The sequence below is a fragment of the Rhinolophus hipposideros genome, assembly GCF_964194185.1.
Source record: "Rhinolophus hipposideros genome assembly, chromosome: 11".
NCBI lineage: Eukaryota > Metazoa > Chordata > Mammalia > Chiroptera > Rhinolophidae > Rhinolophus > Rhinolophus hipposideros.
Genome location: NC_138057.1, coordinates 77,266,161 through 77,276,930, shown reverse-complemented (window position 1 = coordinate 77,276,930; position 10,770 = coordinate 77,266,161). Strand labels below are relative to the sequence as shown.

Genomic DNA, 10,770 nt, shown 5'->3' with positions numbered 1-10,770 from the left:
TGTGAATATACTAAAAAGCACTGTATTATACACTTTTAAACAGTGAATTTTACGATAAGTGAATTACATCTCAAGAAAAATAAATACAAAGTCTGACAATTAAGTTTGTGAACTTATTGCAATGATGTTGCTAACCTTTTTTGAAATCAGAGGGATTATTCATTATGAATTTGTACCAACTGGACAAACAGTTAACCAAGTTTACTATTTGGACGTGCTGAAAAGGCTGCGTGAAAAAGTTAGATGACCTGGACTTTTCGCCAACAATTCATGGCTCTTGCATCACGACAATGCACCAGCTCACACGGCACTGTCTGTGATTGAGTTTTTAGCCAGTAAACAAGTAACTGTATTGGAACACCCTCCCTACTCACCTGATCTGGCCCCCAAGGACTTCTTTCTTTACCCAAAGATAAAGGAAATATTGAAAGGAAGACATTTTGATGACATTCAGGACATCGTGGGTAATACGACAGCTCTGATGGCCATTCCAGAAAAAGTTCCAAAATTGCATTGAAGGGTGGACTAGAGCTGGCGTGAGTGCATAGCTTTCCGAGGGGAGTACTTCGAAGGTGACCGTAGTGATATTCAGCAGTGAGGTACGTAGCACTTTTCTAGGATGAGTTCGCAAACTTAATCGTCAGACCTCGTATAATTCACCTTCACCCAGGAGTCAGCTTTAAATTAGGACCCTTTAACTTTTGACCCTTCTTTTGCCCATTTCATGGCATTAGTTTGAGGTAAGAAGGCTTCTCTCTGGAGTTTAAAACAATATAAACATTTTTCATTGTTTGGATCTTTTACAAGCTCTCTGGACAAAGAAAAACAGAATGCTGTTGGGAGAGTTCCAGCAGGGGACTTTAAGAGAGGTGTTTCCCACACCAGCATTATAAATACAGTGCCCTGCACTGAGGTTTTCATCAGTTTGATGAAAATAAGAACGAGTTATATAAATATGTATGCACATTGGAGAAAATTGCCAACTGTCTTTTCTTGGTAAGGTCTTCCTTCTAAGTTTAAGTCCGCTTATGTTAAGGGCGTGAAAACAGGCTTGGTTTTGTGGCAATGGTAGCTGGAAGTTGTTTTTTCAGAACTTCCTTGGCAAAATTAAAACCTGAAAACTGCAAAAGTCACCAGAATTTGGGGCGGAAGGGAGTTTTCTGGTCGTGAAATCCAAACACTGAGTGGGGCCCATTGCCTCTGAGGACATAGGGGAATTTTCTGGTGTTTCGAACTTGGGTTAGTGTGGCTGAGAGAAGACAAGATTGGATCACCCACAAGGTCAATGTCATCTGGAATGAAAAGGTTAGGGTTCACCACAATACAAAATTTGTTCTCTAAAGAATTTGTTTTTCTTTAAAATACAGGAGAACGTGAAGAACAAAAATAGCCAATAATCTTACCATTTAGAAACCAATTAATGTTTTAAAAACAGTAATTTATACACATCCCACCTTCCTCTTAACAGCTAAAGTGACCTGCCATCAAACACAGCCATGCTTCTAGTCACCTCACGGGATTATAGGAGCACACAAAGGAGAAAGAAGCAATGTGGTCCAAAATGAAACAAAGAGCCTAATGTTCCATGCACCAAGTACTTTATAAAAATGTTTACTGGTTCTCCCGCAGCATTTAACTAAATCATTTTAGAAGGGGGAATGGGGGTGGGTAAAGGAAATCAATGGAGTCTTAAATATTGATTATACATAAAAGCTTTTTGTAAAACAACACAAATATTTCAAGAATAAGTGCATTTCTATCCATAGATACAAACCTGGCAAAGAGAAACAAAAATCAATGAGCTTGGGATTACATTTTTAAAAGGCCAACTGGACATGAGCCCTCGGTTATCTACTGTGAAACGCATGGGGGCAAGTGGCCTCAAAAGACACTCGGGTATGACAGGTTTCCACTGGGCTTGGGAAGGGAGCCTTGGGGAAAACACTGTACCCATGAAATAAGGAAAACCAGTGGACCTGCCCACAGCCCAGGAGGGGTGTTATGAGCCAGAGGACCTCTGGCTCATAGCTCCTGCTGGTTCAGGTCCTAGAAAACCCAAGGTACTCCTAAAGAAGGCTTCTAGGGACTAGGGGGAAAAGTCCAGTCCAAACGTGCTCTTGGGAAGCGAATGAGCAAAGTCATGGTGAGTTCAAATCTGGTTCCCTAATAGTAGTAGATTGAAGGCCTGGGAAGATAATGAAAAACTTCCATTAGAGAGGAGAGAACGAAGTGGTCCCTGTTTCTTCAACCCCCGCTGCTTGAGGGACTTTCATGGAGCCTAGCTGAGGACTAGATCCTGCACTGAAAAACTTCATCACTGGGAGAGAGGAAAACCACCAGGCTTTCCAGGTATGGCTTGGCAACTCAACTCCTCAGTTCCCATGACATCAGTCTGGGCGTCTGGCCCAAGACCAGCGGCCTCAGGCGGGTGGAGATCGGGAGCGGATGGGAGAGCTGGTCAGGTAGGTGGTGTAGGGACTGTCCCCAAACACGTTGGCATAGGACGACTTGAGGAACTGGACGTAGTTCTGCATGCTGCGGTTGGTGCTCTCCGACTGCTCCAGGCGGTCTTTCAGGTCCTGCAGCCGGCTCTGGTAGCGGCGGTCAGCCTGAGGGGAACAGGGCATGCGGCAAGCGTGTGAGCCGTCCGCAACGGACAACTTCATGGCCACACAGCGCTTTATTAGTGGTTGTCGGGCTGACCGGGAGGGGAGTGGGGAGTGATTGGTAAGGCGTGTAGGGTCTCTTTCTGAAGATATTCTAAACTTAGGTTGTGGTGATGCTTGCACAACTCTGTGACTATACTAAACACAATTGAAATGGGTGAATTTGATGGTATGTAAATGATGTCTTGATAAAGCTGTTAATAAAATGATTAGAGAAAAAGAAAAACATGCCATGTTCATAAAAACAACCAACAAAACACTTCGCCCTGCAGGCCCAGGAAGCCAGAATCTCACTCCACTCCCCCCAGCCCTCCAGCCCACTTACGTCGTCACGGCTGCGCCTCAGCTGGCTGAGTTCAGTTTTGGTCCTGCTCAGCTGCGTCTCAAGGTCCAGGATTTTGTTCTGGGCTGCTCGCTCCTTGGAGACTGCATGCTCCTTGGTTTGTTCCACCTGCCCAGAAGGCACAATGGGGGTGCTGCTTATCTGACAGCTGGAACACCCAGCAAGGAGAAGGCTGGGCCACTCCCCACTATCGGGTCTCCCAGACAGCACCAGCACATTGCCACAGAGACTTCTTTGGAGCTAAATAGGGAGACAACCTCTGCGACCAGCTTTCCCTGCCCTTTCCCAATACCCATGAGTCATCACCTAAGATGTGGCAGACCTGTCTGGGTCCCAGGCAGGCAGTAATTGCATGAGCAGTCCTGAGTCAAGTGCCAGGTCCTTTAGAGTAATTGAACATGTGATGATCCTTATGGAGAATTCTGAGGCAGGTACTACTATATGCCCATTTTTCAGATGGGAAAACAGGCTCAGAGAGGTTAGGCGATTTTCCCAAGGTCACAGAGCTAGATAGTAATGGAATTGAAACTGACCTGCCTCCTAGCATCTTCAATGGCACTCTCCAACTGCCTTGCCAGGGTCCCACATTCCCGCGTTTTCTCTTCCAGTCGCAGCTGGGACTGGTGGATTGCCTTCTCCCTCTTGGCAATCACCTGTAGGAACTCGATATTCTGGGCACTGGTCGCTTCCAGTTTCCTAGGTGAGAACACTCAGTCAGATGCTGCCCCTACCCCTTCCTCTCGTTCCACCCCGCCAGGGGGCTGCCAGCCGCCCCTGGACCAGGGCTCTCAGCACGCCAAGAATCTCCAAGGAGCCACAGGAATAAACCAAAGGAATCTGCTGATCAGCCAGGAGGCCAGGAACTGCAACTGGAGCAGGTGTATGAAGAGCAGGAAAAGCAAGCACAGACTGAGCGTGGCCTGTGCTAAGTGTGCACTTTATCACATGTAATATGGCAACTGGCAGATTGGAAAGGTGGGTTCCATTATGATCCCCCCTGTACAGAGGAAGAAACTCAGCCTCGGAGACGAAAAGTCATTGGGCCGTCAGCACAGCTGGCAGGTCTGGCATCAAAACCCATGCCCCCAACTTTTTCTGTTCACTGCTGCCTCCCTCAGCAAAGGGACTTCAGCTGGACCACTCAGTATCCCATGTGACAAGCCATGGGGCAACAGTGACCATCCTGATGTGCACACAGTCCCCACTGCACATCTGGAACGTGTTCCCATGTAAGGAGCTCTGCTATTCCAGCTGAATCCAGCTGCATCTTTGAGCACACAGTCCCCACTGCACATCTGGAACGTGTTCCCATGTAAGGAGCTCTGCTATTCCAGCTGAATCCAGCTGCATCTTTGAGGCCAGCAAAGCGGAGACTAGGAGGGGACCACCTGGTTCTAGTCCCTACCTGCAGGCTACATGAGCAATTACAGCCTCCTAGGACCTCAGGCCCTTCATCTCTAAAACGAAGGCTCCAGCCCTCACTTTATAGATGCTGAAAGCTCTAGAGCAGGGGTGTCAAAACTGTGGCCCGCAATCCATTGTTAATTGGCCCACAGCAAATTCCAAAAAATATATTTAGTTTACTTAAATAAACCAGGTGAGGCAATACGTACTTCACCTCGAGTGAGTGGCCCGGCTGTTTGTGTATTTTACCACATATGGCCCTTGGTGAAAACCGTTGAAAAAAGTTTGGACACCCCTGCTCTAGAGGAAGACAGTCAAGGGGCTAAGTTGCAGCTTTGCCAGGTACCAGCTATGTTACCTTGGGCAAGTCACTTAACTTCTCCCCAAGCTCAGTTTCCTCATATTTAAATTGGAGTAATACCAACTACACACTAGCTATACTGTACATTTCTATATGCCAGGTAATATGCTAAGCCCTTTGAAGATTATCTCATTGGAGACTCACAATAACCCCTGAGCTAGACTGTTTTCCTATCTTGAGCCTTTTCTCAAGATGAGTAAACAGAGGTTCAAAAGGATTAAATCATGGGCCCCAAAGCCAGGGTTTCTAATTCCAAAAGATGTGGTCTTTACTTCTGATGGCCTCCAACAGTCCACAACTAACAGAAGGATCAGAATGGTCTTGGGGAAGGCACAGAGCAGAATGAGGGGAGGAGAATGCCCCCCACCGTTGTGTACTGGCTCTGCGGGTTTGCTTAGACGAAGCATGCCTGACAGGTGGTGCCTAGGGGTGGTCTTGAACACACTCTTCTGGGGTGTCCCCCACTGCTGAGACCACCTTCCTCTTTCCCACAATGCTCACCACTGCAATGGAAGCAGCTTTTCCTCTGAGGTCTGCCTAGTACCTTCCAGGGCCTTGAGTCCCGCAAACACTTCCGCACACTAAGCCCAAAGCAGCTAAGTGGCTGAAAGTCTCAGTTCCTAGCAAGACGACAGAGATGGGACCAACTGCCTCTAACCTCTCCAGTTCATCCACCTTCAGACTCAGCTGTTTATTTTCCTTCTGGGAAGCCTGGTGTTTCTCTCTCGCCATCTCCAGCTTGTCCCCCTGATGTTCGATCTAAAATGACAGGAACAGACTGGTTTACAGAAGAACTTCCCGATCCAGCCCTCCCTTCTCCCTGTGACCTGTCATCCACACCCAGGAAAGACGCACGCTGCCCTCAGCAGGCATCCAAGTCTCAACGCACATCCTGGAGGAGAAAGGAGAGCAGGGACAGGTTAGGCCCAACTCCCAAGACTGAAGGCTTTCCTGCACTGAGAGAAGCCAGGTTGGATCCTGAAGAACCATGATGACGCTTTCTTGATCAGGAGAGGCCCTTCAGTGGGATCCAGGGCAGACATGAGAAGGCAGAGGCAGATGGCAGGTCGACACGACACACCAGGGAGCTTTACCAGTTACGTTGTCAGTACCGCTGACTTCATTCTCCCCCGAACTGGGGACAAGTGCAGGCAAGGCAACAGGGAGTGTATGAATGCTCTCAGGCAGGCAAGTCTGACAAGTTAGCCAGAGGGCCGCTTTACGCAGAAGCCTCAGACAGCTGGGCTGGAAAGGCCGTCAGAATGCTTAGGTTCGAGGGGAGGCAGGTGACTGAAGAGTACTGAGAACATGGGCTTGAGACCCGGACAGCTGGCTGGCTGGGTTCCCATCCCTGTTGACTAAGGATTAGCTCTGTGACCTCAGGAAATTACTTCTCCCCTCTATGCTCTGGGCTGCTTTCTGTAAAACGGGGGAAATGATACACCTCAGAAAGTTCCTGGGAGAATTAAAGGAGACAATGGTGGAGCACAGGGCACGTGCTCAAAAAAATAGCAGCTACTTTTATTATTATTACAAGGAAGCAGGTCAAGAGAGGGGAAGGGCCTTGCCCAAGATCACACTGCAAATGAGAGGCATGTGATTTCTTAGGCACCAGAGGCGAGGTTCCAGTAACCCGAGGCAGATGGCTTCTGGACAAAGGGAGTCCTCTTTCAGGACAGAATCTCAGGCAACAGATCTGTTAAGAGTAGGGAAGGCAACTAAAGCAAGAGAACGATGGCAAAAAGGACATCTATGGTTTGCCGTCGGTGGGTGCATGGCTGAGGACAGCAGCAGTGTCAAGGCCAAGGGCGGAGGCAGGTGGAGACTTGGAGCACTTGGGGACGGGGCAAAAGCAGGGCCCAACAACCAGTCGAGTGACGGCTCCTATAAGTACAATCACTTTGTGCAAACACGAGGCATTTGGCACACCAGACTTTTATTTCACAGCACTGATGATCGCTCACCACTTTCAGAAACGACAGCCAAGAAAAAGGAAGTGGTCCTCCCTTGGGGGCGTGCAGCTCATCTGGGTAAGCGGACCCCTGATCGGGCCAGTTCGTGGGTCCCTTTCTGCCATTCCCTTACCCGGCTGCGCAGGTCTGATATGATGGCTGTGAGGTCGATGTTCTTCCTCTCGTAGCCCTGCAGCTGGTCTTGGCACTCTGCCAGCTTCGCCTCCGTGATCTTGAGAATGTCCGGCAGCTGCTGCAGGTCAGCCAGCTGGGACTGGAACTGCCTGCGTGCCTGGAGCGGGGGAGAAAATCCCACCGTCAGGAAGGGCCCAGCTGCTGAAGGGGCCGGGCAGCATGCTTTGGAGTTAGGGCAGGGCCACCCTGGCCCCAGACCCACAGACAGAAGCACAGCCTGCTCTCCTGAAGGCCACTGAGGGTGTCCGGCTGTTCTCTGGGGGAACACACTTGGCCATGACCTGCCACCTGAGCCTGCCACTCCTTTACTCATTGAGTAACAACACCAGGACCCAGGCTAAGGGATCTCGGAATTATTCAGTGAATTCATACAATAACCTACAAAGTAGGTGCTGTTGTCCCTGCATAAGGACACTTAGGATCAAAGGCTCATTTGCCCAAGGTCACGGGCAGAGACAAGATTAAAGTCTAATCTAACTCCCAAGTACCTAGGAAGGCCGTCACAATCTGTAGGTCAGAGGGAAAGGTACGAACTATCTGGCCGTAGTCCCCCCTTGCGTCAAGGAGACTGAGGACTAGAGAGGCGCAGTGCCTTGCCCAGGGGTATGCCACAGGTCAGCACTCAGCCCATCTCCAAGATCACTATGAATCTGATCCCTTTTCTTCTAGAAAAACAGCCAAGCTATCTCTAGGAGAATAAGGGTTTCTGGGAAATAGGACATGAGGCATAATTCTTGGTTGGCTCAAAACAGACACCACACTGAATGAAACAGGCATGCCTAAGACCTGGCGAGTCGGGATTTAAATCCACTTGAGTGCTCCAAGCAGGAGAGATTTATTTTTAAGGAAGTTGGAAAAAGAAGAGAACCAGGAGGGAAAAGGGGGTAAAGGAACACAAGAGAGTGGCGATGAGAGAGAGGAAAGAGCACATACACGGTCGAGGCCCAGCAGTAAGAACATCTGTCACTCTTCCTTGCCCACAGCAGGGAGGGTGAAGGCAAACGAGAGGGATGGACAGACGGACAGATGGACAGGGAATTGGGTGGGGGAAGAAAGCCAGAAAGGGGAGCAGTACCGCTTCAATCTCTTTGTTCATCTCATCTTTAAGGATCTTGTTCTCTTTGTCACAGCGTTCCAGCTGGGCAGCCACTTCGTCTGCTTCCAATCTGGTCTTCATTACCTAGGGACCAGACAGCATCGGGCCGTCTTGGGCAGAGCCTTCCACACCCACCCCCTTCCCAGGAGAGGCCTCATGGTGAACCCCCCAGCCTCTGGGAGATGCTGCCCTGCAAGGCTGGGGCACCTGAGAGGCCTACCTGACTCTTATAGTTGTCAATCATCCCCTCGTAGTTCTTAACCGATGCCTTCAGCTGCTGGACCTCAACGTGTGCCTGATTCAGTTTGTCCTCCATCGGAGCGAAACAAGCCTAGAAGGGGTGGCTCGTGAGTGACCAAGGAGAAGGTTCCAGAGCAGGCGGTCATCCCACCCTCAGTTCCTATACCAAGGGGCCAGCAAAGAGAAGCCCCACCTATTCAAACCCACACCAGCCGTTTTCCTCAGAGACACATCGGAGCGAGATGCCTAACAAGACCAACTCAAGTGAATATAGATGCAAACGAGTGACGTCTGTGTTTTCTTGTTCTTATTATAAAAGCAATAACAATCACAAAAGAAAATGGACATAAGACCAAGAAAAATGACTCATGATGCAAGATACCTTGGTTTCTGGCTACCTATTGACAGCTGTGTAGTGAGTTTATGTTTTTCAACAAGAATGGGATTATACTGTCCATACGGCTCTGCTACATACTTTATCAATTGACAATTACATTATGAACTCTTTCAGAGGTCAGTAAATGTCCTCTTACAACCCAAATGCTCACCTTTGCAGAGGGGGCAAAATAAGTCATGTACCTCAATACAATAAAATAATAAGCAGTCATTTTTTACAAAGAGATAAAGCTTTAAAAAACTGACCTAACAAGACATCCATGAAACATGGTTGAATGAGGAAAGCAAGCTGCAGAATGATGGATGGATGAAAGGGTGTGTCTGTGTTTGAATATGTATCAGTATTGGGGGGGAGAAACTGGAAAGATACACATCAGCAGTTAACAGAGACCTTTACTTCCACATCCCATTTCTGTAACGTTTTAAGATTTTACTATGAGCAGATTTTACATTTGTAATTATAATACCTAAGAAAATACACTTCTACAAACATCCCTGAATGGTCACAGTGTATTACACTACACAGATTCCATCCTGTCACTAACCTCTCCACTAACTGTTAAGACTTGGAGGCTTGTCTTTGATTTGCACAACAAAGGAGATACCCTACCCTCCCACCAGAGCGGCTAAAAGGAAAAAGACTCACAATGCCAAGTGTTGACAAGGAGACACGCAGCAACTGTTAACTCTCACCTGCCCCTGATGGGAGTGTAAATCTGTACAACTATTTTACTGTGTGGTAACATCTACGAAAGCCGAACTTACACACACCACCTTATGACCTGGCAAGTGTACTTCAAAGCGTATAACCTGTAAAAACACACCAACTATGTCCATCAAAAGATGAACAAAGATGTCCTACAACCCTGATGTCCACCCCGCGTAGAATGGAGAGATGTGCTGTGGCGGTATTATACTGTACAGCACTGAGAACGAATAAACCCCCACACACAGGGGCAACCTTCACAAACAACGCTGAATAAAAGCCACGTAGGCACCAAGTTCAAAACCAGCAAACTGATCTGTGATGATATCAGTCAGGATAACGGTCACCTTTGCAGGGGGTGTTTGTAAACAGGTGATGTCACTGCGATGCCAGTAAGGTACGATCAGGGTGACGGATGACAGTGTGTGTTCATTTTATGAACCTCTTCGTATGTTGTATTTTCTTAAAATCAATCTTAGTTAACAACAACAACAAAAATCAGTGAAAGATGTTACTGTCCAGATCAATTGAAAACCAAGATCAAGGGGCAGGCCCGGTGGCTCAGGCTGTTAGAGCTCCATGCTTCTAACTCCGAAGGCTGCCGGTTTGATTCCCACGTGGGCCAGTGGGCTCTCAACCACAAGGTTGCCAGTTCAATTCCTCAAGTCCCGCAAGGGATGGTGGGCAGCGCCCCCTGCAACTAAGATTGAACACGGCACCTTGAGCTGAGCTGCCACTGAGCTCCCGGATGGCTCAGTTGGTTGGAGTGCGTCCTCTCAACCACAATGTCGCCCTCAAGGGATGGTGGGCTGCGCCCCCTGCAACTGGCAACTGGACCTGGAACTGAGCTGCGCCCTCCACAACTAAGACTGAAAAGGACAACAACTTGAAGCTGAATGGCACCCTCTACAACTAAGATTGAAAGGACAACAATTTGACTTGGAAAAAAAAAAGTTCTGAAAGTACACACTGTTCCCCAATAAAAAAAAGTCCTGTTCCCCTTCCCCAATAAAATCTTTAAAAAAATACAAAAAAATACAAAAAAGAAACACACAACAAAAAACAAAATCGAACCTGGCTCTGAAATGTCAACCTCTGTTCAGGTACCCCTCGCCCCAGGACTCAGGAGGGTGTATAGCAAGCTGTTAAGAGCTAGAGCTCCAGAGTCAGACTCAAGTTCAAAGCCCAATGCCAACATCCAAGGGCAAAATCTTGGCAAGAAACGTGACCTTTCCCTAAGCCTGTTTCCTTTTTCTATAAAGTAGAGATAATAAGCACATTACTGGGAGATTAAAATGAGAACTAACGCACATGAAGCGGCCCAGCAGTCCCCTAGGAGAGTCAATGTTAACCTCAAAGTCATGTCTCTTGCACGTGCCTGGGCTGAGTGTGTCATGTTAGGCATTTCACA

General features: G+C 48.1%; 1 protein-coding gene across 7 annotated transcripts in view; it reads right to left on the bottom strand.

The window, feature by feature from the left end:
* Window positions 1-1,335: 1,335 nt before the first annotated feature.
* The window catches only part of ODF2 (outer dense fiber of sperm tails 2), a gene marked incomplete at its 5' end in the record, with an annotated part of 29,135 nt that continues 19,700 nt past the window's right edge, over window positions 1,336-10,770 (bottom strand). For 5 of the 7 annotated variants that reach the window (XM_081066341.1, XM_081066342.1, XM_081066339.1 and 2 more), the window contains 7 exons: window positions 1,336-2,609; window positions 2,992-3,117; window positions 3,543-3,705; window positions 5,433-5,533; window positions 6,860-7,018; window positions 7,997-8,101; window positions 8,238-8,348. In XM_081066341.1, the coding sequence (XP_080922467.1) occupies window positions 2,421-2,609; window positions 2,992-3,117; window positions 3,543-3,705; window positions 5,433-5,533; window positions 6,860-7,018; window positions 7,997-8,101; window positions 8,238-8,348 (954 nt within the window). In that variant the 3' untranslated portion in view covers window positions 1,336-2,420. Of the gene's footprint in view, window positions 2,610-2,991; window positions 3,118-3,542; window positions 3,706-5,432; window positions 5,534-6,649; window positions 7,019-7,996; window positions 8,102-8,237; window positions 8,349-10,770 lie in introns of those variants that run through there. The other 2 variants (XM_081066344.1, XM_081066345.1) reach the window with 1 other exon arrangement.